Consider the following 24,697-nt stretch of genomic DNA (forward strand, 5'->3'; position numbering starts at 1 on the left):
CTGTCAGAAAGAAAGAGCATCAGGAGGGATGGACTAGGAGTTTGGATTCACATGTACACACTACTATATGTAAAACAGATAAGCAACAAGGACCTGCTGTACAGCACAGGACACTGTACTCAGTATTTTACAATGATCTATAAGGGGAAAGGATCTGAAAAAGAATACATATATATATATATTATATACACACGTGTACAACTGAATCACTGTGCTATACACCTGAAACTAAACAACGCTGTAAACCAACCATACTCCAACTTAAATAAACAAATGAAAACAATAAAATTTTAAAAAAAGAAAGGGCGTCACGTTGCCTTTGTGAAGTGGAAGGTAAGCATCAAAAGGGCAGAAGATTTTTACCTTTTTTTTGGCCACGTATTCCCCAGCACCAAACGACAGAGTCTGGCTGCATAAATCACCAAACGGAACAGACCAGAAACCCAGGGGCACTTTCCAGCCCCGGCCTACTCTGCTCTCCTGCAGCGCTGGACGGGCTGCACTCGGGGTCACCAGCTCTGGAAGGGCGTCCCTAACCACCTCCTTCCAGCTGGCCTCTCCCAGGCCCGGCCCGGCACCCTCCACAGGATTTTACCACCATCCACCATGGTATATACCTGACTGATTACTTTTGTGGATTGTTTTGCCTTCCCCAGCAGAACATGAGTTTTCAAAGGGCAGGGCTTTTTGTGGTTGATTCAGCACCATTTCCTCAGTACCCAGAACAGTGCCTGGCCCTGGGAAAAGGAAGGAGCAGGGGGCGGGAGCAGGGGGGCAGGGGGAGCAAAGAAGGAAATGAGAACCGGCGGGGCTGTGCCCGCCCGCCTGGGGCTCTCGTCTCCCCTCTGTCCCTAACGCTCCCTTCCTGGCCCCTTGAGGAGTACCCCCAGGGCTCGGCCTTCACACTCTCCTCCGGTCTCTGCACGCTCTCCTGGCATAAACGCACCCTCAACGGAAGATCTCAGCGATCCCCTAAACGCCCACCACTCCGGAGCCTACATCTCCGGGGCACACCTTCTCCCCGACTCCAGACCCTCGTGATCAGCCACCTGCCAGACACAGGGCTCGTCCATCCCCCCTTACCCTTCCTCCTCTAACCTCCTGACCTGACGCAGGCGAGTGACAGCTAAGACAACAGCACAGACCTGGACTCAAGTTCCCGGCTCCACCTCTTCCTCGGTGGAGCCAGCTGTCTGAGCCGGGACAGGCGATTTCATTTGATCTCTGGGAAGAGTCACTCTTCCCAGCTGTAGAAGGGGATAATATCAGGGGCAGTCAACGTGGCACTCTGCGCGGGGAGCATTCAGGCGCCCCTGAAAACGTGCCGGCTCTTACTTCAAAGACAAAAGATCATCGGTTTCCCTGCTCTTGATCCGTTCTTAGTTTTGCACACCCTCGCTCTTCATGACACACAACATATATTTGTACACACACACGTGTGACTGATCTCACACTCTAACGACAAAAAGGGGGAGCAAGCCAGGAACAAACTGAGCATTACTTTTGAGATAACTCAACTTGAGTCCCAATGGGGTCAGCTTTTCATGGGATAGTCCATGCTTTAACCAGCTCTAGGAAGCAGTCTTTCATACACGGATAGCTGAGGACAACATCCTTCCATTCCATTCTGTGAAGTTCCATTCACAGCAGAACAATACCATGGGCATCAACATATGATGTCAGCCAAAGCACCGGAGCCTGGCGGGGAAAGGAGGAAGACACACAGCTCCCATTGTTTCTTGGCAAGACTCTCTCCTTAGGGCAAAGTGAGAGCTCAAAGTCAGAGGCAGCAGCTACGCTGCTCATACGAATAGCCTGGCAACGCACGTGCACAAGAGCAGATTCAGACTTGACATCTTTATGGACGCCGCACAGTTGTAAACCGAATGTGAGCAAAACACGATGATGCATCTGTTCCTGCAGTTTAGAACTATAAAGCCATTTAATTAGTAGTCAACTAAAATACTTCATCTGATATATCTCTGGTTAGTAAGCAATAATCTTTAAAAGTGACTAAAAACAGTACAGAAAAACAATAGCATATAAATATGATTTACTTATGTCAAGAAGAGGTTTGGGGAAGGAAAAGTTCTTAGAATTATTAAGATTTCTGAATATTAATACATTTGAACAAAACAGACCGAAAGCAGAGAGATAATGGAAAAGTCATTATGTAGACTATGGAGCAGACAAACCTGGATTTAAATCTTGGCTTTACCCCTCATGAGCTAAGTGGGCACTCAAGCCGAGTTCCTCCTCTGTAAATGGAGATAATGTCCCAACTGGCAGCGTTAAGAAATCAGTGATAATTCTGTATAAATTAACATATTTGTGAACTGTAAATACTGTGAAATCATCCTGTAGGGTTGGCTATACTGACATACAGTTGCTCAATAAATGGCAATTGTTACTTTTCAAATACAGTGGTCTGAACAACACAGAACAAGTCACTAGTTACACGGCACTACAGTCAATTCTTGATCGTGACTAAACTACACAGAGTTCAAAACAGCTAAGTAAACTGAAAGAAATTCGTTTTTAGTTTTCAAATACGATTACTTTCGCAGCAAATTAACTGTCCAGGTGAAGGCTATGCATAATAGAAACAAAAAGTTGGCTATGTTCAAATCAATCTTTTAAGAATAAGTTATAATTTAGGAAAATATTATAGTCTACACAACAATTCTCAGAATGCATTGTGAGGGCCATGCCTGTCCTGCTCACCTGTCCTGTGTGCCTGTACAGTGTCTGTAAAGTGCCTGACACATAACAGGTACCTAGTAAATATTTGTTTAATTGCAGTCTACATACAGCCACTTAAGAGAGCAGGAGCAGTCTAATGCTAGAAAAATAACCCAGAGTAATAAAGGAGCACAGTAGAAAATTAATCTTAATGTGAAATTAGGCAGAAATCTTTTAGTCCTTAAAAAACATCATAAAAAGACCTTACTAAACCACGAGCATGGGCCCACTGTGAAAAGGTAAGACTAAACCAGAAAACTAAAGAAAAGTCCATCAACTGGTAGTTACAGAGGAACATCAGGCCAAATGAAAGTCACCAGAAAGAATCGTAAGGGAATAAGGGAGGGCTGCTATAACTATAGAAATAAAAACAAAGATATATACTCATCATAAATTTCAGGTGGAAAGACTTAAAATAAGCCAAGGGAGCCTAAAGATTTTCTAACATTCTGTTCTCTCTTACCGATCCCGAGGAATGGGGTTTGTTCTGATTAAATTCAGTTCACTTTTACTGTTTTTCTATTACATGCTCTGCACTGTAGCAAGCATGATGAAAGGTGCAAAGATGAGGTTTCATTTGGCGCAGAAGGAAGTCAGGTGCATACAGCTCCTATCTGTGTGCAGAGATAGTACAAAGACATCTGGAACCTGGGAACCGGGACCAGACCCTGATCTGATGCCTACTCCAGTCCTCTGCATCGTCTACTAGTTTGGTTATTTACTTAGTCACCCTTCTATCTTCAAACTTTAAGCGGCAGCAACTTGAATTCTAGAGTTACTTTACCTTTCTGCTCTTAAAGACACAAAGAGAAACTTTTTAAATGGGGTTACTTTTTAGCATCTTTAATTTTATTAGATATAGTACGTCCTATATTAAAAAAAAGTTTTAATATAAATCCATGTCCACCTTAAAAAAGTTTGTGAAACATCTGAATGACATAGATCTCACGTCTTCTCTGGAACAAATGAAGAAGACGGATGTCTGCTCTTTCCCTAAATGAGCTATAACTTGAGGATGGGCAGCAACTGACCGATGGTTTCGGCAAAACCCGGAGAGTCAAGGTTCACAGTGGTCCTCGTCCTGATTCTGTTAGGCTCCGCGCGGAGCTTAACAGCATGCTATTCAGTTCTTCTGGTCTCGACTTGTTTCCTGCCCTCCCAAAGTGGAAGCTGAACTTCAATGTCGTCGGTAAAGTAACTTGGCAATATTTTGAGGTCACTTCCTTCCGTGTTCACAGTTGTACCAGAATCATAAGAATATTTGTTTGTTCTCAAAGTAAATGCACACAAAACTGAAAATCACACACAAAACTGAAGCACGGGATTTAGTCAGCTCAGCTGGAGAGCATTTCCATCACCCGTCCTCCGTAACTCGTCTGCCCAGCTGACTTGCCACTAAAGACACCCAAGTGTGAAGCGGAGCCGGAAACCCCAAACCCCCAGGGAAGTGAGGTGGAGCCGAGCGCCGGTCCCAGCTCCCCCGACGCCTGCACCTTGCATCCGTGACCCGGGACCGCAGGACCCGAGCAGGGGAGGTGCACCGGCGCCCAGGTGTGCTCCGGGCTACCAGGCCGCAGCAGCCCCGACTCCGCCCGGGAAGCCGCAGCGCTGAGGGTCGGCCGCCGGCCCCACGGAACGGACCCCAGACGCTCCGCACCCAACTCCGGACCAGAACCCCGCCTCACGCCCGCCCAGGCCGCCCCGCGTCCCCGGCCCATCCGCCGGCCAGCCGCGCCCCGCCGCCCACGCCAGTCAAACCGCCCAGCGGCGAGCGGCCCTCCGCGCGCCCACCTTGGTCGTACGGATGTGCTCCATCCCGAAGACGCGTCCGCCGGCGGCCGCAGCACCTGCGCACCATAGAGCGGATAACCCGGGCCGCGGCGCCTCTGACCCGGCAGGCACCACCTCCAGCCGGCCGCGCCCACTGCGCACGCGCAGCTCGCTCGCCGTCTCCTGGAAACACTTCCGCAAACCGGGGCCGCCGAGAGGGCGCGGCACGGTGGGCAGAGCGGCGGCGGCGCTGAGAGAGCGGCTACGGTATCGCCTGGGGCCGCCGTGAGGACCACAGCGCCTCCTGTCGGTGGAGGCCTTCCAACCCCCGAGAGAGCGCGGTCCTCTCCTGGGAAACTGGCTAACAATTCTCCCCAGTGGACAGGGTCGTGTGGACGTACTGTGCGAAGAGAATTCGGTGGGTGAGGGCGAGACAGGATGACACCAAATTTCAGTACTTCGTCTTTTGTCTGAGCTGCAGTTCTTCTCACAAGAATCTACTCTAAGGAAATAATCAGATGTATTTATTGTAGCCTTACTCGAATCCATCACAATCTCCAATATTATGGGATTGTTATGTAAAGTGTGGTATGTCCATACACTGTTGATATCAGCATACCTTAAAAATTATGTGAGTAGGGACTTCCCTGGTGGCGCACTGGTTAAGAATCCGCCTGCCAATGCAGGGGACACGGTTTTGAGCCCTGGTGCGGGCAGATCCCACATGCCGTGGAGCAACTAAGCCTGTGCGCCACAACTACTGAGCCCGCGAGCCACAACTACTGAGCCTGCGTGCCACAACTACTGCAGCCACGTGCCTAGAGCCTGTGCTCCGCAACAAGAGAAGCCACCACAGTGAGAAGCCCGTGCACCACAACGAACAGCAGCCCCCGCTCGCCGCAACTGGAGAAAGCCCATGCACAGCAACAAAGACCCAATGCAGCCAAAAATAAATAAATAAATAAATAAATTTAAAAAAAATTATGTGACTAAAAGTAAAAGCTGAACAAACTGAAAAATCAGCAACTTTATTTAGGTCTATGAAAGAACTGAGGTCACAGAGCAAACCACTGACCCCCAGATTAGAGAGAGAGAGAGAGAGAGAGACAGGCAAGTACAGAGAACAACACGTTATGGGAGCAGAAACCCACCAGCAGCAACCTCCCTGGGAAACAGTGCCGGACAGGTCGTTTCACCCAGTACATCGTATCCGACTATCCAGGAGACAAGACATACTAAAAGGCAAAAACACAGTTTGAAGAGAAAGAGCAAGCCTCAAAACCAGACTCAGCTGTGGCCCAGATGTTAAAATTATCAGACTGGGGATATAAAACAATTAGGATTAATAGGCTAAGGGCTCTGATGGGTAAAGTAGACAGAATGCAAGAGCACACAGGCAATGTGAGCAGAGAGATGGAGATTCTAAGAAAGAACCAAGAAGAAATGCTACAGGTAAAAAGCACTACAACAGAAATGAAGAATGCCTTCGATAGGCTTATGAGTAGAACACATGTGATGCAGGAAAGAATCTCTGAGCTTGAGGATACCTCTATAGAAGGCTCCAAAACTGAAAAAGAGAAAGAAAAAAGACTGACAAAAACAGAACAGAATGCCCAAGGACTGTGGGACAACTACAAAAGGTGTAACATACCTTTTGTAATGGGAATATCTAAAGGGGAGGAAAGAGAGAAAGGAACAGAAACAAATATTTGAAACAATAATGACTGGAAATTTTCCCCAAATTGATGTCATACACCAAACCCTCAGAGAACACCAAGCAGGATAAATGCCAGAAAAACTACAATCGTTCTTGAATCACGGAAAATCAAAGATTAAGAACAGAAATCCTGAAGAAAGCAAAGGCGGCAGAAACCCTTATCTATAGAGGAGCAAGGAAAAGAATCAGATCTGACTTCTCTTCAGAAAGCGTGCAAAGCAAGAAGAGAGGGGAGTGAAATAACGTGTTAACAGAGAAGTCCACCAACCTAGAATTCTGTGCCCTGTGAAATGCTTACATATAAGTGACATTAATGACAACAATGAAACAAGGGGTGGGAGGGAGAAGTTAAGATTAGTTTATTAGAAAGTACTCACACTACAAAAACAAGTTATGCTCTAGAGGAACATTACATAACAAAAGTGTTGATGCTGAATTACTGAGTGAAAAATAAACCGGCTATAGAATGGTAGGTTCAATGTGAGTGTGTTGGGTCATTTTTATTTATTTAAAACGAAATACTGGGGCTTCCCTGGTGGCGCAGTGGTGGAGAGTCCGCCTGCCGATGCAGGGGACATGGGTTCGTGCCCCGGTCCGGGAAGATCCCACATGCCGCGGAGCGGCTGGGCCCGTGAGCCATGGCCTCTGAGCCTGCGCGTCCGGAGCCTGTGCTCCGCAACGGGAGAGGCCACAACGGTGAGAGGCCCGCGTACCGCAAATAAACAAACAAACAAACAAACAAAAAAACCGAAATACTTACATTTCTAGATGGTTAGGATAACAGGTGACTTTTGTAATTCCTCTGTTTCAGCCATGCTGAAGTGATTTCAGCCTGGAGTGATTTTGCCCCCAGGGGACATTTGGGACATCTAGAGACATTTTTGGTTGTCACAACTAGGAGTGTGTGTCAGGCGGTGCTACTGGCATCCAGTGGGTAGAGGCTGGGTCTGCTGCTGAGCACCTTAAAATACACCAGACACACCCCGCCCCCAGCCACCCACCAAAGAATTATCCAGCCCAAGGTCTCAGTAGTGCCAAGGCGGAGGAGCCCTGCTCTATGTTCTCCTAGTGTTGTGTCCTAAGCAGCTTCACTATTTTGTAACTACAAAATGCTATTTTTAAAACATCATCACCATTTTTACATCATCTTTCTTACTATGTTTGGCGCTACAAAGGCCTCTCTACCCTCTAGGTTTTCTTTTCTAATTAAAAATTATGTTTTATTTTGCCAGTGTTTCATTCATTTATTTTATTCAAGTCTTCTTGGTGTTGCTTTGTTTTGAGTGCAGGCTATTTTTCAGAGAGATTTTCAAAGCAATGGAGATACTCACGGGGAATACATAATGAGGATAAGATTGCACGACCTAGAAACCAGCCTCGTACAGTATCACATCCAAAAGACACAAATCCGGCTAAAAAAAATTTGAAAACTAAAGCAGGTCTTTTCCAGAAGAGAAGGGTGAATTATATTGCATAACATACATCAAGACTTCCTTGATAAAACCTCTTTTTGTATTATTTTCCCTCAGATTTTTGTCATTTTCTCCATTCCACATCCCCAAACACGTTATCCTCACAACCCTATCTCCCTCTTCCCTTAGCATTTCTCACTTTGTCTCTTTTACCAATTCTCATAGAAGGGTAATAATAATCATAACTAACGCTTAAATGATTACCAGGTGGCAGAAACAGTACTAAGTGCTTTACCTGTACTATGGGGAAAATACTATTACCCTCCTCATGTTAAAGAAGAGGAAAGTGAAACACAATGAAGTTAAGTAACTTGTCCAATATCACACAGCAGATAAAGCCTAGATTCATGACATAAAGCCAGACAGTCTGTCTCTAGATTCTGTATTCTTAATACTATTCTATATCGATTTGTTTTTCAAAATCCATATAAAAGTTTCAGTTATGGTAATATGATAGGCTAGGAAATGACTCTGCTTTTTTAAAAAAGTAAAATAGTATCTAAAATAGAAAATCAGGGCTTCCATAGTGGCGCAGTGGTTAAGAATCCACCTGCCAATGCAGGGGACACAGATTTGAGCCCTGGTCCAGGAAGATCCCACATGCCACGGAGCAGCTATGCCCATGAGTCACAACTGCTGAGACTGCGTGCCACAACTACTGAGCCCATGCACCTAGAGCCCATGCTCCACAATGAGAGAAGCCAATGCAATGAGAAGCCCGAGAACCACAATGAAGAGCAGCCCCTGCTCGCCACAACTAGAGAAAGCCTGCGTGCAGCAATGAAGACCCAACACAGCCATAAATAAATAAATAAATAAATAAATAAAATATATTAAAATAAAATAGAAAATCAAATCCTATAAAGCACCTATAAAGTAACTGAGAAGAGAGTGAGGACTTACAAGTGCAAAATATAAGGGAAAGTGTGTACCCAGAAAGGTAAGCAGGATACGGAAATTCCTGCAAGAGGACCATTTCCAAATCAGGTGAATTTAGTACCTGTTTTGATGCTCTCACAGGACATAAAGTCCAGAAGTCAAAGTCTAGAGCCCACCCCATGGAGGAAGTACAATGGGGGACTCTCCCTACATAAAGCCTGGGCCAGAAGGAAATGCAACCAATCCAATGCCCAGAATACTGTGGGAAATTCCCCTTGACATTAAGAAACAGGAGGGGGGCAATAATCTCCTGTCTTGCAAATATTATGACCACAAAAATGTTATTAGATGAATTTACAACTTAGATTCATACCACCTAAAAAACTTTCAAAAAAACTTCAAGTTGTGAATATAGTTTTAAAAGTTTGGGATTAGGGCCTCCCTGATGGTGCAGTGGTTGAGAGTCCGCCTGCCGATGCAGGGGACACGGGTTCGTGCCCTGGTCTAGGAAGATCCCACATGCCGTGGAGTGGCTGGGCCCGTGAGCCATGGCTGCTGAGCCTGCGTATCCGGAGACTGTGCTCCGCAACGGGAGAAGCCACGGCAGTGAGAGGCCCGCGTACCGCAAAAAAAAAAAAAGTTTGGGATTAGTAGTGCCTAGGAATGTTATTAAAGCAAACTCAAATCCTTTTTGGGTGGAATGCCACTCTACAATAGGTTTTAAATAATTCTTACAATTAACTTTCCAAGGAAAGTTGTTAGTCACAATAAAAGATAACTAGCACACAAGGAAACAATTCTCAAGAGATAATTTGCAAGAACAGCATGAGCAGCAATAAGAGCTTTTATAACTATCAGGCTTAGTTTATAAAACAATTATGCTCAATGCTCATTATGTTTAAAGAAATGAGACATGATGAAAATATCTGCAGTGTATGGGAAAAACAGTATCTTAATGAGCAGACATGAAGAAGAACCAAATAGAACTTTTATAAATGAAATGCAAAAATTGAAATGGAAAACCCACTGAATGGGTTTAACAGATTAGACACAGTAGAAGAAAGAATTAGAAAACTGGAAGTTACTTTTGAATTACCCAGAAAGGAATACAGAGAGACAAAAAGGTTGTAAATAGGAAACAAAAGTTAAGAGAAATGGAGGATAGCATGAAATGGTCTAACATAAGTCTTGCCACAGTTTCATGAGAAGAGAAGGGGGAGAGAGAGACTGGGGCAAAGATAATATAATACCTGACATTTTTCAGAATGCATGGAAGACACCAATCCACAGAATATGGAAGCTCAATAATTCCAAGAGGAATAAACAAAAAGAAATCCATATCTAGACGCACCAAAGTGAACTAGAATCACTATGGTGAATTCACTATGGCAACACCAAGGACAAAACTGGAGAGCTTAAAATCATCCAGACTAGAAGAGGAACAAATTACCTCCAGTTGATCAACAATTAAACTGACAGCTGACTTCTCAGCAACTGAGGAAGCCATATAACATTGGAATAGTATCTTCAATATGCAGAAGGAAAACAATGACAATCTAGAATTCTCTTCCCAAAATATCTTTCAAAAAATGAAAATGGAAAAAAAAACCCGGACATTTTCAAACAAAAAATACAGATGGAGAGTTTGCCATGACCCATATTAAAGCAAATTATTCAAAAGTATACTTAAGGATAAGGAAAATGATAACAGATGGAAGATCTAAGATAAAAAAGAGGGGCTTCCCTGGTGGCGCAGTGGTTGGGAGTCCGCCTGCTGATGCAGGGGACGTGGGTTCATGCCCCGGTCCAGGAGGATCCCACGTGCCACGGAGCGGCTGGGCCCGTGAGCCGTGGCTGCTGAGCCTGCGCGTCTGGAGACTGTGCTCCATGGCATGGGAGGCCACAGCAGTGGGAGGCCTGCATACCGCAAAAAAAAAAAAAAGAAAGAAATGAAGTTTTTTTAATGTAAAGAAATTAGTAAATGTAAACAAATATTGATGGCACAAAATCTTAATAAAGTTTTAAGAAGTTTAAAAAGAAAAGAATTCAAATATATGAGTTAGGCATGAGGTAAAATACTCTAAAATACTTGTATTCTCTTGGAAGACTGTAGGAGTGTTTGTTAATTTTAGCCTTAAAAAGTTATATTTACATACGTTTTAATTTCTAGGGTAGCTGCTAAAATATAGAAACAGTACATAAGTTCCAAGGTAGTATAAGGAGGAAATGGAATTTTAAAAAGATGTATTTGCCACAGCTTAAAAAGAATATCAATATATAAGTTTAGCAAAATGTGTATAAGATCTCTATAGAGCATGTTATAAAACTACATGGATGGATGGATGGATGGATGGATGGAAGGATGGATGGATGGAGAGATAGAGAGTTAAAGAGATAGATACATAGATAGGTAGATAGATATTACACACACACACACACACACAAGACCTAAATAAATGGAGAGATGTACTGTGTTTACAGAATAGAAAACTCAATTTTGACAGTTTTTTGGAATACTGGTCAGATATTTTGTTGAATGCCCCTCTACTGGAATTTGTCTAAAGCTTTTCGCATAGTTAGACCAGGGTCAAGGGCTTTGCGGGAGAAGACCAGACAGATAAAATGCCATTCTTATCACATCATATCAATATCAAGTCATATTGTCAATATAATTTATCATTGTTGTACACCTTGATCGCCTGGCTGAGGTAGTGTTTGTCAAGTTTCTCCATTGTAAAGTTACTATTTTCCGCCATTTCTATCCTCTCCTCTCTCAAAGGAGCTCACTATTCGAAGTCCATACTTAAGGAGGAAGGAGTTATACACCCCGTCTTTGAGGGCTGAGTTTCTACATACGTTGTTTGAAATTCTTCTGCACGAGAAAATGTTCTGTTCTCTCCCATTTACTTATTTACTCCATCATTTGTTTATGTCAGGATGGGTTCATGAATATTCATTTCATACTTCAGGCTATATTCTGATAGCTCTTCATTTATTTTCTTGCTCACATTGTTCTGGTTTTGGCCATTAGCAGCTCTTTCACTTGGCTCCTCTATCCCTTTGATATACCCCCATCAATACTGGGGGTTTTGTTTGTTTGTTTTTAGCACTTCCTTACTTTCTGGTGCTACAAGAAGCTCCCGCCTCATTTTGCATCTTTCCCACCCCAGCCCTTAGAATTAACTATTTCTCCAAAGAGCTCTGGTCCTTTTATTGAAGAATGATATTAGAATCCAAGGTCTGGGCCTTAGGTATGCCTTTTCCTACTGGAATGTTAGCAAGAGTTCTTATTTTTTTTTAATTTGTTTATATTTGGCTGCGTTGGGTCTTCATTGCTGCCCACGGGCTTTCTCTAGTTGCGGTGAGCGGGGGCTACTCTTCGTTGTGGTGCGTGGGCTTCTCGTTGTGGTGGCTTCTCTTGTTGCAGAGCATGGGCTCTAGGCGCACTGGCTTCAGTAGTTGTGGCTCGCAGGCTCACTAGTTGTGACACAGTGGGCTTAGCTGCTTTGCGGCATGTGGGATCTTCCTGGACCAGGGCTCGAACCCGTGTCCCCTACATTGGCAGGCGGATTCTTAACCACTGTGCCACCAGGGAAGCCCCAAGAGTTCTTTTTGTTTATATACATTTTCTGTTTGTTTGTTTTCTTTTCCTATCACTTTGTTCTGATTTTGTGGATCTCATCTCTCTAGGTACATAAGGTATTTGTTTGTTTGACTGTTTGTTTTTGCTTCCCCAATTATCTCCATTCCCTCAAGGTTTCTTTCTAGGTTTGTTGTTTTGGCTTCTGACTTTCATGTCAGAACTCTCCTCTAATATCTGATCAGCTTTGATCATCCTTTCAAGTAGTAAACAGTTAATTGAGAACAATCTTTGTTGGAGAGCCTGATAATTGGCCAGGATTGCTACAGAATGCTGGGGTGGCGACGTGGCAGTTTTATTGGGGGTCTCGCACATCACAGCTTGAAGGTCTTGTGCGTGGGAATGGACACAAGGAGCCCTGGGAACAGATGTTCTGTTAGCAGCAGTAGCAGAGCCTGAGTAGAAGCCCCAGTTGGACACCACACACAGGATGCAAATGATCCAGACCATCTGCTTCTCTGTTGCTGGCTCTCCCCCTGGTGAGAACTACAAGATAACAAAGAGCCCCAATTCCTCTGTCACTACGAAGGGGTGGGTTCACTCAAGGGAAATGAATAGACACTATAAAGGAGAAGAGTTTTGTTCGCTGAGACTCATTTTTATTCTTACTAATGTTCCTAAAGCATAGGGTCCAATTTAAGAGGACCTCTATGTGCAGCAGTGTCCCTAAATTCTAACCTTCCCTAAAAAAGTTGGATCAATAAAAATTACCAGATTAAGTATTTTCTGCTGTCGTTATCACATTACTTACACAAACAGGTCACTTAATACAGTTACAGCACCAAGGCAGGAGTCCCCGAGACTTATAAGCTAACCTGAGGGAAGCCCAGCCAGCCAAGAAGAGTTCTGTCTCTTAGGGTTAGTCAGACTGGTGAATATCAAAATACCAACTTGATCATTGACCATGAGAAACACACGTTAAAGCAGACAGCAGTGAGAGTCAGCGTATTCTCTTCCTATAAAGCTAAGTGGACACTCTGCATTGAGAAGCTTGCTTAGTTAGCATGAATTCAGGCAAGAGAAATGACCTAAATGATATGACAGGCTGTTGTCATTCAGCCAAGATCCTGATGCAGCTGTAAACCCATCTGTAGTTGTGATGTACCGACTACAAGACAAGAGAGCAGTGTTTCTGGGCCAGGAAAGCCTCTGGGGGCAGCCCTGATGTCTCATTATTATAGGGGTATGTTACATATCCCCAATCTAGTTTCTGAACATCTCTGCGCTGAGACCCCATTTCTTTAGAAATGCCACCTTGTCTGCTAAGTTCCTATCAAGATGTAGCCTGGAAGCCATGCTGTCTTTTGGAGGGAGTCTTAAAACATCTGTGATTTGCTTAATTTTGTCTTGATGTGTATATTTATAATTTTCTTTATTATCCAACTTCTAGGAGACACCTAGATTTTGCCTTATATGTGCCTACAAAGACTACTTAAAATAACATACTAGTTATTGATGACTTTAATAAAATATAATTTTCTTAATTGACCTTACATTTAAAAATGGAGGGTTTTTTGCATCAAAAATTAACAAATACACAAAAAGCAGTAGGTAAACAATCATGATGGTTTGAAATAATGAGGAATCAGTCTTCCACATTCATTTCTCCCTAACGCTTAGTGTTTATTTTTACACTTTTTTTTAAAACCCACTTAGTTCCCCTATAAAATACACAAGAGATGTCTGATGCTATGATTGTCATGTGAGAAAACATTTCATATATTAAAATTAAACGTTAATGCTTTTATAATTATATTTACTGCTTACCGTCTAATGGGATATTATGAAAGCAATCACACTTCCTAATCTGGGTGTTTCTTAAATAGAAATAAATCATTAAAAGAGCAAGAATATTTCACTTGGCTGCATTTCTCAGCTTTTATTTTTAGGTGGATTACTGCAGAAGCTGAAGGCTATGCTCAGAATTCTTTCTGGAATCAAAGCTGTTTGAATTCAGATCTCATATCTGCCCCTTATTAACTGTGAATTTAGTAAAATTATTTAACTTCTCCAACTCCTGGTTTTCTTTTCTGTAAATAGCAATACTTACCTTTATCCCCTCCATGGAGTTATTTGTTTTGGTTAAGTGAAATAATGAACCAAAATCCATTAAGCAGAGCAGCTGGCCTTAATAAATTCTAGAAATAACAGTTGTGTGTACGTGTGTATCAAGCAGAGTGCATCTTGGAATCCCCAGAGGTATCTGTATACCTCCTGATCCTCAAGTTAATGCTGAGTTCAGAAATTTATTTGGATCAGGCTGTGTTCATTTGGGGAGACTGAGTGAAGGATGAAATATTTGTTCTTATCTGAGTGCACTGCATACTGTATTCCAGTGATCATATTTGGTATTCTATAACCTGTGATTGAGGAGGCCCAGCCAAGTGCATACCTCCAGATGAGGCCACGTACAAGGCTGCTTCAGTCTCATGCTGAAGTTGAGACCTAGTATAATGTTTCCAGGTCAATGTGAACCTCACTCTCTCAGGATATGAGGGTTTGGAAGCTTGTCCCTTATTCTGTCTTAAAAGTTATTTGTAATTTTTCTGCTTTTCCTAACTGTGTGACCTTCTCTCTGAATCCTTTAGATAAGTGAATCTTGGTGATTTACCCCAGGGGCATATGTGTCTGCTCTTTCTGTCCATTTGTAACCGCTCTCAACTTTGGTCTGTACAGTGGCCGGTCGTGCCCTACTCTGTGTAACCACTTTATGGAACACTGGGCTCTTCAGGGGTGAAGTGGGCAGCAACTTTCTTTTTGTCCACGGCTGCCCTCCAAGCCTGCTTTGTCAGCTATCCTTTACCCTCTCCTCAGTGGGAGCTTGAGCTTGTAGAGAAGGACCGGTCACTCTTGGGTTTTAGAACAATCTGATTTTTAGGAGTTACAGGCTCATCCCACTTTCCCCCCATTTGCTTGCTAGCTCCTGCCTCTGCTCCCTGGGAATCAGGTCTTACTTGGCTGGCTCCATTATAATCTGGCATCACTGATGTAGGAAGGCCCCCTCTTTCTCCCTCGGGCACTCAGTCAATTAGTTAACCCTTCACCCATCCTCTGGGACCTCCAGACCGCCTCATTCCCTGAAGGAGCTACCACCCTCTCCAGTTTGTTTCTTAATGAGCTAGCTCTTGGTTTCCGATATACCCACGGGCTGGCTATTCCTCTTCTAGATTCGCTTGAAACTTCTCAGTATCTGTACAATATATCTGTCTTCTTATGTCTCCCCAACACGTACATACACTTGTGCTTGAACTCCGTTGAGAGGATTTCGATTGCTTGCAACCAAAAGAGGCCTAATTAAGGTATGGGAAAACGGATCAAAGGGAATTGGACAGGCTTGGGGGAAATTTTATCTATGCTATGGGAAGTCTTAAGAATGCATTCCTGCTTCACAGAAGTGGATATTGGTCTACGAATATGTGCCAGAATATTAAATTAATGTCATTAATATCAATTAATATTATCAATATCAAACAGCATTTATTGTTATATTCCAGTCCTATAGATGTTCTGGACCTTGGTTCATCTTGGATATTTCCTATGTTTCTCCAGTAACACGTGTAAAATTCATCTTTTAGTGTGGATTCCTACTAAAGATGGTATCCTAAATTTAGAATAATAGGGACTCAACTATAATGGCTTAACACAGAAGTTGATTTTTCTCTGAAAGTAAGTCAGATGGTAGGCAGACCAGGGTTGGTTCGGTGGTTCTATAATATCATTGACGACCAGTGTTCATACTGTTTTTCTGCTACATCCTCCTTAGCGTATGACTTCCATTCTTAAGTTCCTCACGGCCCAAGATGGCTGTTGGAGAGCCAGCCATGTGTCTTGAGTTCCAGGCAGCGGGAAGAAAGAAGGAGGAGAAAGGCAAGAGGGATGTATGCCAGCTCTCTCCTCCTCTAAATGAGCCAACGCTCATCTCATGTCTCCCACTTACATCTAATCAGCCACATTTACCTGTAAAGGAAGCTGGGATTCTGGTTAGTGTGCCACCTTGAACAAAATTGGGATTATTATTATTTTTTAAATAAATTTATTTATTTATTTACTTTTGGCTGTGTTGGGTCTTCGTTGCGGTGCTTGGGCTTTCTCTAGTTACGGCAAGCGGGGGCTACTCTTCATTGCGGTGGCTTCTCTTGTTGTGGAGCACGGGCTGTAGGCGCACAGGCTCCAGTAATTGTGGCTTGCGGGCTCTAGAGCGCAGGCTCAGTAGTTGTGGCGCACGGGCCTAGTTGCTCCGCGGCATGTGGGATCTTCCTGGACCAGGGCTCGAACCCGTGTCCCCTGCACTGGCAGGCGGATTCTTAACCACTGCGCCACCAGGGAAGTCCTGGGATTATTTTTAAGGAAAAGGGGAAGAATAAAAATTGGTGGCGACAAGACAGCTTCCCTCGTTTATTTTATGCTGACATCGCCAAGCTTCTTCTCCTGATCTTAGCTTATCCACTATGATCATCAGGTCAGGAAGGCGAGTTTTTCAGGCCCCATGCCCCACAGCCACCCATAGGAAGGATGTAATTTCAAAGTAAATGACCACACTTTGAATTAAATATATTTAGCTTCATGGAAAACTCCCTATAGTTCTTTCACTTTTCTCATTTGGGGGATGATGGGTGAAAAGTTTATCAGGAAACAGATCATCACTGTTCTGATCTGTTGTTGGGAACTTTTGTTTTAGCTTTAGTCTTTCCTCCCCAACTTTACATTTTGAAAAACTTCAAGCCTAAAGAAAAGTTGAAAGAGTAGTACAGGAACACCCATATACCTCACCTATAGAGTCACTGATTGTTAATATTTAGTCACAGTTTCTTTATGGATCTATCTCTCTATAAATTTTGTTGTTGTTGGATCTTTTGAAAATTTAGTAGGATTTTTAGAGGAAAAACACTATCTAAATCTTTAAAGTCAATACAGCCCTTCTAAGAAATTCAAGATAGAGAGACACTGGTTATAGATAGTCTCTAAAAGATAACTTCTAACTTGGATATTTCAGAGGATCAAACCGTACTTATTACAGATCCCTTTAAATAGGCTTGAGAATTTCACTTCCTCTCTGTGTTAGACCCTCTTAACTTCTCAAAGGGTTATCCTGATCTCAATACACCACTAAAACAAGCCTATTTAGGTATTTTAATGCAAATCCAAATTAGAATTTTTTACAGTACTATTGCCTTTCAGATAATTCAGCTTGATTATAACATTAAGAATGTCATCATACAGCTAGTAAATCAGCAAAAGATGGGGTATCTTAACAGAATTTTCACAATATAAAAAACAAGGTGGGGCCTCCCTGGTGGCGCAGTGGTTGAGAGTCCGCCTGCCGATGCAGGGGACCCGGGTTCGTGCCCTGGTCCGGGAGGATCCCACATGCCGCAGAGCGGCTGGGCCCGTGAGCCATGGCCGCTGAGCCTGCGCGTTCGGAGCCTGTGCTCCGCAACGGGAGAGGCCACAGCAGTGTGAGGCCCGCATACCGCAAAAACAACAACAACAACAAAAAAAAACAAGGGGAAGCAAAATGGCTTGCTGTCGAATTTAGAATTCAAATCACTAGCTTCATCCTCAGAAAGAAGCAATTCACATAGAACTGATACATGGGTTCAGGTCCCATAATGCCCAGTAAGAGTATTTGGAAACATGCTTTGGAATAGGAAGTTACTCTTGTCAGGAAAGGAAGGTAAAGCCAAATTCCAGTGCTCCATGGTTTTGCTTGGCTGGAAGGGGTTTTATCTTACACAGGCATGAAGCTTATGTTATTGCCACCTTACTGTGAAGTTTTCAATTCAATAAACAAACAATTGGGCTTACAGAAACTGCTTTCTTTGGAATTTTATTTCTGTAGAGCATACGGGTGAGAATTTCTTTTCTTTTTGCTAATAGGACAAACAGAAGAAGGCATATAAGATTACAAAGCCTCTTTGAGGTCCAGTCTTACATTTGGTGCCTCTAGAGGCATGTGGTAGATTGTAATACTGTTTATCAAATATTTCAGTTTCCATTTCTGCAGTGCGCCTCTGTGTGGGATTTTGGGGTTTCTGCAGCAATAACTTAAACTACTCTGACAGATACAAGACAGAAATGCTGTACTAAAATTTTTTAAAAATAAAGTTTAAAAAATAGGTTGTCAATTTGAGTGGCTCCCCTCCAAATTCTCTTCTCTGAGTGATTTTCTTACTATTTTCTTTTATAAACTTATTTTTAGAACTGTTTTCGATTTACAGAGTTATTACAAACAGAGTTCCTATATACCCCACACCCAGTTTCACCTATTATGAACGTCTTATATTAATCCCTACTACATATTTACATGCTCTTTCCATCCAGCTAATCTTACATGTGTTGGTAATTAACATATATGCATTTAAGTGCCAGGAATTTTGCTCTTACTAATTTTATGTTGGTATTCTTCAAAAGTTTTGGAAAGAATATGCAATGGAATTAACACATAGGTTGCCACTTTCTACCTTTTTACAAAAATCATCTGGATCTATCTTTTCTTGTTTCCAAGTCAAAAGTACCCTTTGATTTTATATCCCCAGCTCTCTTAATGACCATCCTATACTCATCACTGATAATAGCATTCTCTAGACCACTGAAGCTCAAAAAACCCACAATATTTTTTCTCTTCCTGTTTAATCACTATGAACTTTTTCTTTATACAATAGTTCAAATACGTCCCTTTTCTTTTTTATCATTCCCACAGTGACTGCCATAATATTTGAAATGCAGTTAATTTTTAAATTATACACAGAGATGGTGTATTAGGCTGCTCAAGCTGCAATAATAAAATACCACAGACTGGGTGATTAAACAACAGAAATTCATTTCTCACAGTTCAGGAAGCTAAGTTCAAGATCAAGGTATTCATGGGCTCTCTTCCTGGCTTACAGAAGGCTGCCTTTTGGATGTGTCTTCAGAGGCAGAGAAAGTGAGTTCTCTGGTGTCTCTTACTGTTAGGGAACTAATCCTATCATGAGGGTCCCACCCTCATGACCTCATCTAAACCTTACTACCTCCCAAAGGCTCCATCTCCAAATACCATGGCATTGGGGGGTTAGGGTTTCAACATGTGCATTTTGGAGGGAAACACTTCAGTCCATAGCAGGTGGCAATGCCCAAGCTCAATGCAGGAGAAAGTGCTGCATTAAGGGGAGCTGTGAGACGTCAGGTTAGAAAGATCCGTGATGTGTAAGACTCTGAGCGCCACACGGGAAGTCCCACGGTTTCTGATCAAGCAGTGTCCTGGTGGGAATTGTTTTAGGAAAGCAAATACGGTGGTTGCTTATAAGATGTATTTTATTGGAAGAAATCGCAGGTAGGAAAACCCTCTGCAAGAGTAATGTAACAACCCCTGATGGGAAAATAAGGATCCGCATTATGAAGGCAGCACCTCGAACTCACCACCGCCCGCAAGCCTTTCCTCATCCTCCCGTCAGAGGGAATCTCCTCTTTAAAGCCCCATTTCCCTTATGTTTAAGGGTTGCTCACGAGGCAAGGATATAAGCAATAACTGAGATTAAACAGCCATAATGCAAAAGTTACGTCAGCACAGACGCCAAAACAGGAAGAACCGAGAGAGACGGTCCCATCAGGATCTCCAGGCACCGCCCCCTCCCCTTCCCCCTCCTCTTCCCCCTCCTCTTCCCCTCCCCTCCCCTTCTCCCTCCCCTCCCCCTCCTCCCCTCCCCTTCCCTTCTCCCTCCCCTCCCCCTCCTCCCTTCCCCTTCTCCCTCCCCTCCCCCTCCTCCTCTCCCCTTCCTCCCCTCCCCTTCCGCCCACTCCCAGCGGCCCCTGCGTGGCTGTCGCGGTCCTGGAGGTTCGTGTGGGCGGCCGCAGTATACGCGCGCTGCGCCATCTCCACACCGTCGGACCGGTCTTCGCGTCCGCTGGGCTCCGCGTTCGCGCAGGGTCGCGGCTGGGTGGGAGCGATGCTGCCCGGCCCGCTTGGGCCTTGAGGCGGGAGCGGCGAGCCGAGCCATTAGCTTGCCGACTGCGCCAAACCCGCAGCCATGTCCGGGGGGTTCTCCTTCGGGAGCAGCACGCTGGGCTCCTCCACCGTGGCCGCCAGCGGGAGCGGCACGGGCGGCGGTTTCTCCTTCGGGACCGCGGCGTCTAGGTAACCGCGAGCGGCCTCCTTCCCGGCGGGGCTGGGGGCGGGTGGCCTGGGGGTCGCGGGCGGCCGGGGCAGGGGGCGCCGGCTTCCACGCGGAGGCCCGGCCGCGGTTTCGCCGCTTCTCTGGGCCCATCCCGGCGCCCGGTGAATGTCGGAGGGATGAATGGAGCTAAGGTTGTTGGATCTAAGCTCTTTTTAGAAAAAGAGACTTAATAGGAAATTGTAAGGGGGACAATGACAAGTTTCTCCCCGATAATTGAGACGCCATTGCAGGATATATGTTTTGGGACATTAACGATTTCATGGTTATTTTAAACGCGCTTTCAAACCTTTTGTGCCTTCTGGGGCCCTATCTGTTCTCTTGGTTTTTTTGTTTAAAAATACTTGTTACAGCATTTTTTGGTGGTAGTTTTGAACAGTATGTGCAAATTAGTGTATCACAGGTGAGGATATTGCGGTGACTCTCATTGTCTTTTACTTAAATTGTGAAATGTAGGCGCCATAGTCATCGTCTTTGTGCAGCCTGCTAATACCTCACCTCTTCAGGTGATAACAATTTGGCCAGCAGACGTCCAGAAAGAGGCAATTAAAATAAAGATCATTTCAATGATGCGAGGTTTGCTCTTTAGAGCTCAAACTTCTGAAGATAAAAATGGAGATCATTAAGTCAAATAGTGTGCCTAGAATGAGTTACAAGATAGCTCCCGAAGCTGGAAGATCAAGGCAAAAAACCCTTCCGTTTTGTCTGTATGGGAGGGGGTAGGGTGGGCAAAGACGACACAGTGAAGTCAGAAATCTGGAGTTCTCCTTAATAGCTCCTGTGTCGTCAGTCTGTGCGCTTAATCAGTAAGGCCTGATCATTTTAATGCTTTACTTGCCATTTGCTTCATTTCCAGGGCCACCACCCTGTTGCAGGCTCTTGTCATTCGTGGAACAAATATTTGTTGAACGCATTCCTAAGTAGTAGGCTCCCCTTTAGGTGGTAAGATAAATAAATCCTGCTCTCCTGAAGCTTACATGAAAGATCGTAATACTTAATGACTCCTGCCAGCTTCTCAACCAGTAACCTTCTCCTGTTAGATGAAAACTGCTCCCATCACCTCCTACTTTGATTAGTTCCCTGGAATCCCAGTTGCTGTCTCAACAGCTTTTACATCAACTTCTTTTTTTTTTTACAACGTTGTAGCCAAATTAAAAAAAAAATTCCCATTGCCTCCCTTCAGTGATTTTCCACTATCCTTGGAATGAAGTAAAAATAAACCTTACCATGGTCTGCAAGGCCCAGTCTGGAACCTCTTCAGACATCCTGAGCCCATCTTCTCATTTCTGTTTGCTCTAATTCAGTGATCCAGACCCAACTGTAAAAAAAGAAAATAATAACATCTACAGGCATACAAATAAGTAACTGAAACAGTTTCAGTGAAAGATACTACCCTTACTCTTTGATATTTTCTATGCACTTTGATATTTTCTCTTTTTTTTGGCCTGATATTTTCTATTCTGTTCCGTTTCCTTTTTTTAAAATGCTGGTTGTGAGCTATTAAAGTGATTTTTTGCTCCTCTCATGGGTCCTGATCTTAGTTTGAAAAACACAACTTGGGCTTTTTCTCAGTTCCTCAGGTGAAGGCCAAACCCCTTCCCACTTTAGGGGAGTTCCCTCTGCCTGGAATTGCACTACAACCTCTTGTGCTGAGCTGATGCCTGCTTGTGGGACTCACGTGCTTACATCGGAGGGAAGCCTTTTCTGACCTGTCAGCGTAGAGAGGTTTCCATCCCTTACCCTGTACCATAGCACTTACCACAGTTGGATCAGTTCCTTACATTTTTTGTTGACTTGTTTACGCTCCATGATGGTGGAGATCTTTTCATGCTTGTTTTCCAGGAGACACAGTGGAGCTCAATATGTATTTGTTGAATGCATGAATGATTGATAAATCTCTTTCTCTGGTTGGAAACTTCCTGAGGGCAGGGCCTGAGTCTCATCTGCCACTCCGAGTCCCTGTGACAGTGCCTAGCAGGGCTTTTATAAATACTTGTTGAATGATTGAGTAAATGAATTATTAGCAATAAACTAGAAAAATTTATACGTGCTGTAGAAAGGCTTGGGAAATTAATAAAAGGAGAGACGGTCTGACACCTGCCCATTGGAGTACTGGTTTGGAGGCCTAACGTTCTTTTGGTAAATGCACCTAGGTTAGGTTAGCTCCCAAGTCCACGGTAAGGCAAGATTCCATTCCTCATGTGCCAGGGTCTGCTGGCTTTTCAACATCATATCCTTGTTGAGGAACTGGCAGATAATATTGGTTGAGGCAATAATTGGTTAGGTCTGAGGTAGCTTTTTGTTTTTCTTTAAGTGAATATTTCTGCCACAGAAATTTCTCCTTTGCTTCTCTGGTAAAGTAAGATTTTACTTTGATATATTTTCTCTGGTAATGTTTTCAACTTTATGAACTTGTGAAACACTTCATTGTCTTAAATTGTCAAGAAATTTTAAATACTTTGTCTTAAAAATACATACTTTCACTGTATATCTTTTGTGTATTTATGGAAGAGCAGTACAAACATGGGTTACTGACTTGTTTGGGAGGAAGGGTAGCATAATAAACATTTCCTTAATTTGATTCTTCATAATTTGCCAACAAAATGTTTCTTAAAAATACGTTTTGGTTCAGTTGTGCTTTAATTCTGGGTTAGACCTTGCAGCCCTGCCCTGCCAGCCCCCTGTGCTTATATACACAGAGGGGCACGTACACACGTGCTCATAGGGAAAGACACAATTAGGGTGCAACCTCTCCTTTTTCCTGCTCAGTGTTGATGACTGGTTTCAAGTTCTCCTTCCTTAAAAACTCCTCCCTCTCCGTTCCCCTCACAGTGATGAACTGGCATAGAACCTTGTACATGATATGTTTAGTTGAATTTATAAGTGCTCCTTATGATAACAGTAGCAACAGCGTTTATTGAGTGAAGTTCATTTGCCCTTCACAATCTCTAAATCTTTACAAAAAGTCTTAGGTGGGTACTGTTATTCCCATTTTGCTGATGAGGAAATAGAGGCCCAGAAACGTTATGTCGCACAAGTACCAGCACGTTGGAGAGCTGGTACCGGAGCCTGGCCAGAGCATTACTGCCTGCCTCTTCCATTGAAATGCCGCAGGCTTTGAAGCTTTTTTAAAAAACTGACATGCGGTTCCACCATGGTGTTTATGTCTATGTGGAAGGCCAGGGAGAGAAGTAATAAAGATACACATATAGCATGAACGGGATTTCCCATTATGTTATACGTGTTGTAATCTCTCTTAACTCTCCGACATAATTTTTGAAATGTCAAATTGTCAAGATTTTTTGGCTTGTTTTCGTAATTTGTTCTACCATTTATAGATAGCAAATTTGAGCCTCTGCAGCTTGCTAAGAACAGTTGAAAAGCTGTAAACTTTGTTCACATCGCTTGTTATCATCAGCTGCTCTTTTTTAAGCTTTCAGAACCTCTGAAGAGGGTTTCTGCTGATCTTACACAGTCTTTGCAGAGGGTAGCTTTGCTTTGCAGCTTCCTCGTGCCAGGGTATGTGTATTCTTGTCCCTCATCCCCACCCCCAGGGCTGGCGATACAGCAACAGAGAGGTGGCGGGGACAGCTTCGAGTAACTTTCCTATTTCTGGGCACGTCTTTATGTTAGCAGTCGGGGAAGAACAAATTAGCTTAGCAGTGTGAATTGTACATACATAGTTCAGTAGGAAGATGATCCATATTTGTAGGATTTCCTATGGCTGTTTTAAAATACGCTAGCTTTCAAACAAAAACTGGTGAAAGCAGAATATATGTGATCTTGTTTATGATTCCTTGGCATCTGAAATCCTAATTGCTATAGATTCTGCTTTTCTTGAAGACTGATGTTGCATTTTTAAGAATAATTTTGTATGTGGATTTATTTTGATAGAGAACAGAAAAATATTTGAACGTGGTTGGTTGAAGGTGAGTTGTGATTACTTTTGTATCCTGTGGAGATGTGTGAGATGCTTAAATGGAGAAATAGTTAACCTCGAAGAGCTAACTTGCGTTTCCCTTAAATAAGTATTGGCCCTAGTAGACTTTGTTTTGTGTTTTCTATGAACAAGCAATCCTTCTGTGGGGCTCAGTTTTGGGAGTCTCGGGAGCACGGCAACTCCAGTGACAACATCTGCTCCTTCTGGTGGTTTCGGAACCGGGCTCTTTGGATCTAAACCTGCCACTGGGTTCACTCTGGGAGGAACGAGCACAGGTAAGGAGGGTTGTCAGATTCTCGGGGAGTGGGTTTGGGGTCTTCATTCTTCGCAGGTTCTGTCCGGTGTCTCCTCCCTTTACAAGGATCGTCACTGGTGTAGACCTAAAAA

General features: G+C 43.5%; 2 protein-coding genes across 6 annotated transcripts in view; one reads left to right on the forward strand and one right to left on the reverse strand.

Moving 5' to 3' along the window:
- The window catches only part of MTMR6 (myotubularin related protein 6), a 29,734-nt gene extending 24,802 nt beyond the window's left edge, over nt 1-4,932 (reverse strand). The window contains exon 1 of one of the 3 annotated variants that reach the window (XM_081214386.1): nt 4,534-4,911. In XM_081214386.1, coding sequence (XP_081070512.1) covers nt 4,534-4,557 — 24 coding nt within the window. In that variant the 5' untranslated portion in view covers nt 4,558-4,911. Of the gene's footprint in view, nt 1-4,533 lie in introns of all 3 variants that reach the window. The other 2 variants (XM_081214385.1, XM_081214384.1) reach the window with 2 other exon arrangements.
- A 15,080-nt stretch (nt 4,933-20,012) lies between these two features.
- The window catches only part of NUP58 (nucleoporin 58), a 35,141-nt gene continuing 30,456 nt past the window's right edge, over nt 20,013-24,697 (forward strand). For all 3 annotated transcript variants that reach the window (XM_081214505.1, XM_081214506.1, XM_081214507.1), the window contains exons 1-2: nt 20,013-20,333; nt 24,443-24,585. In XM_081214505.1, coding sequence (XP_081070631.1) covers nt 20,227-20,333; nt 24,443-24,585 — 250 coding nt within the window. In that variant the 5' untranslated portion in view covers nt 20,013-20,226. The remainder of the gene's footprint in view (nt 20,334-24,442; nt 24,586-24,697) is intronic.

The sequence above is a fragment of the Mesoplodon bidens genome (assembly GCF_964165515.1).
Source record: "Mesoplodon bidens genome assembly, chromosome: 17".
NCBI classification, from domain to species: Eukaryota; Metazoa; Chordata; class Mammalia; order Artiodactyla; family Ziphiidae; genus Mesoplodon; species Mesoplodon bidens.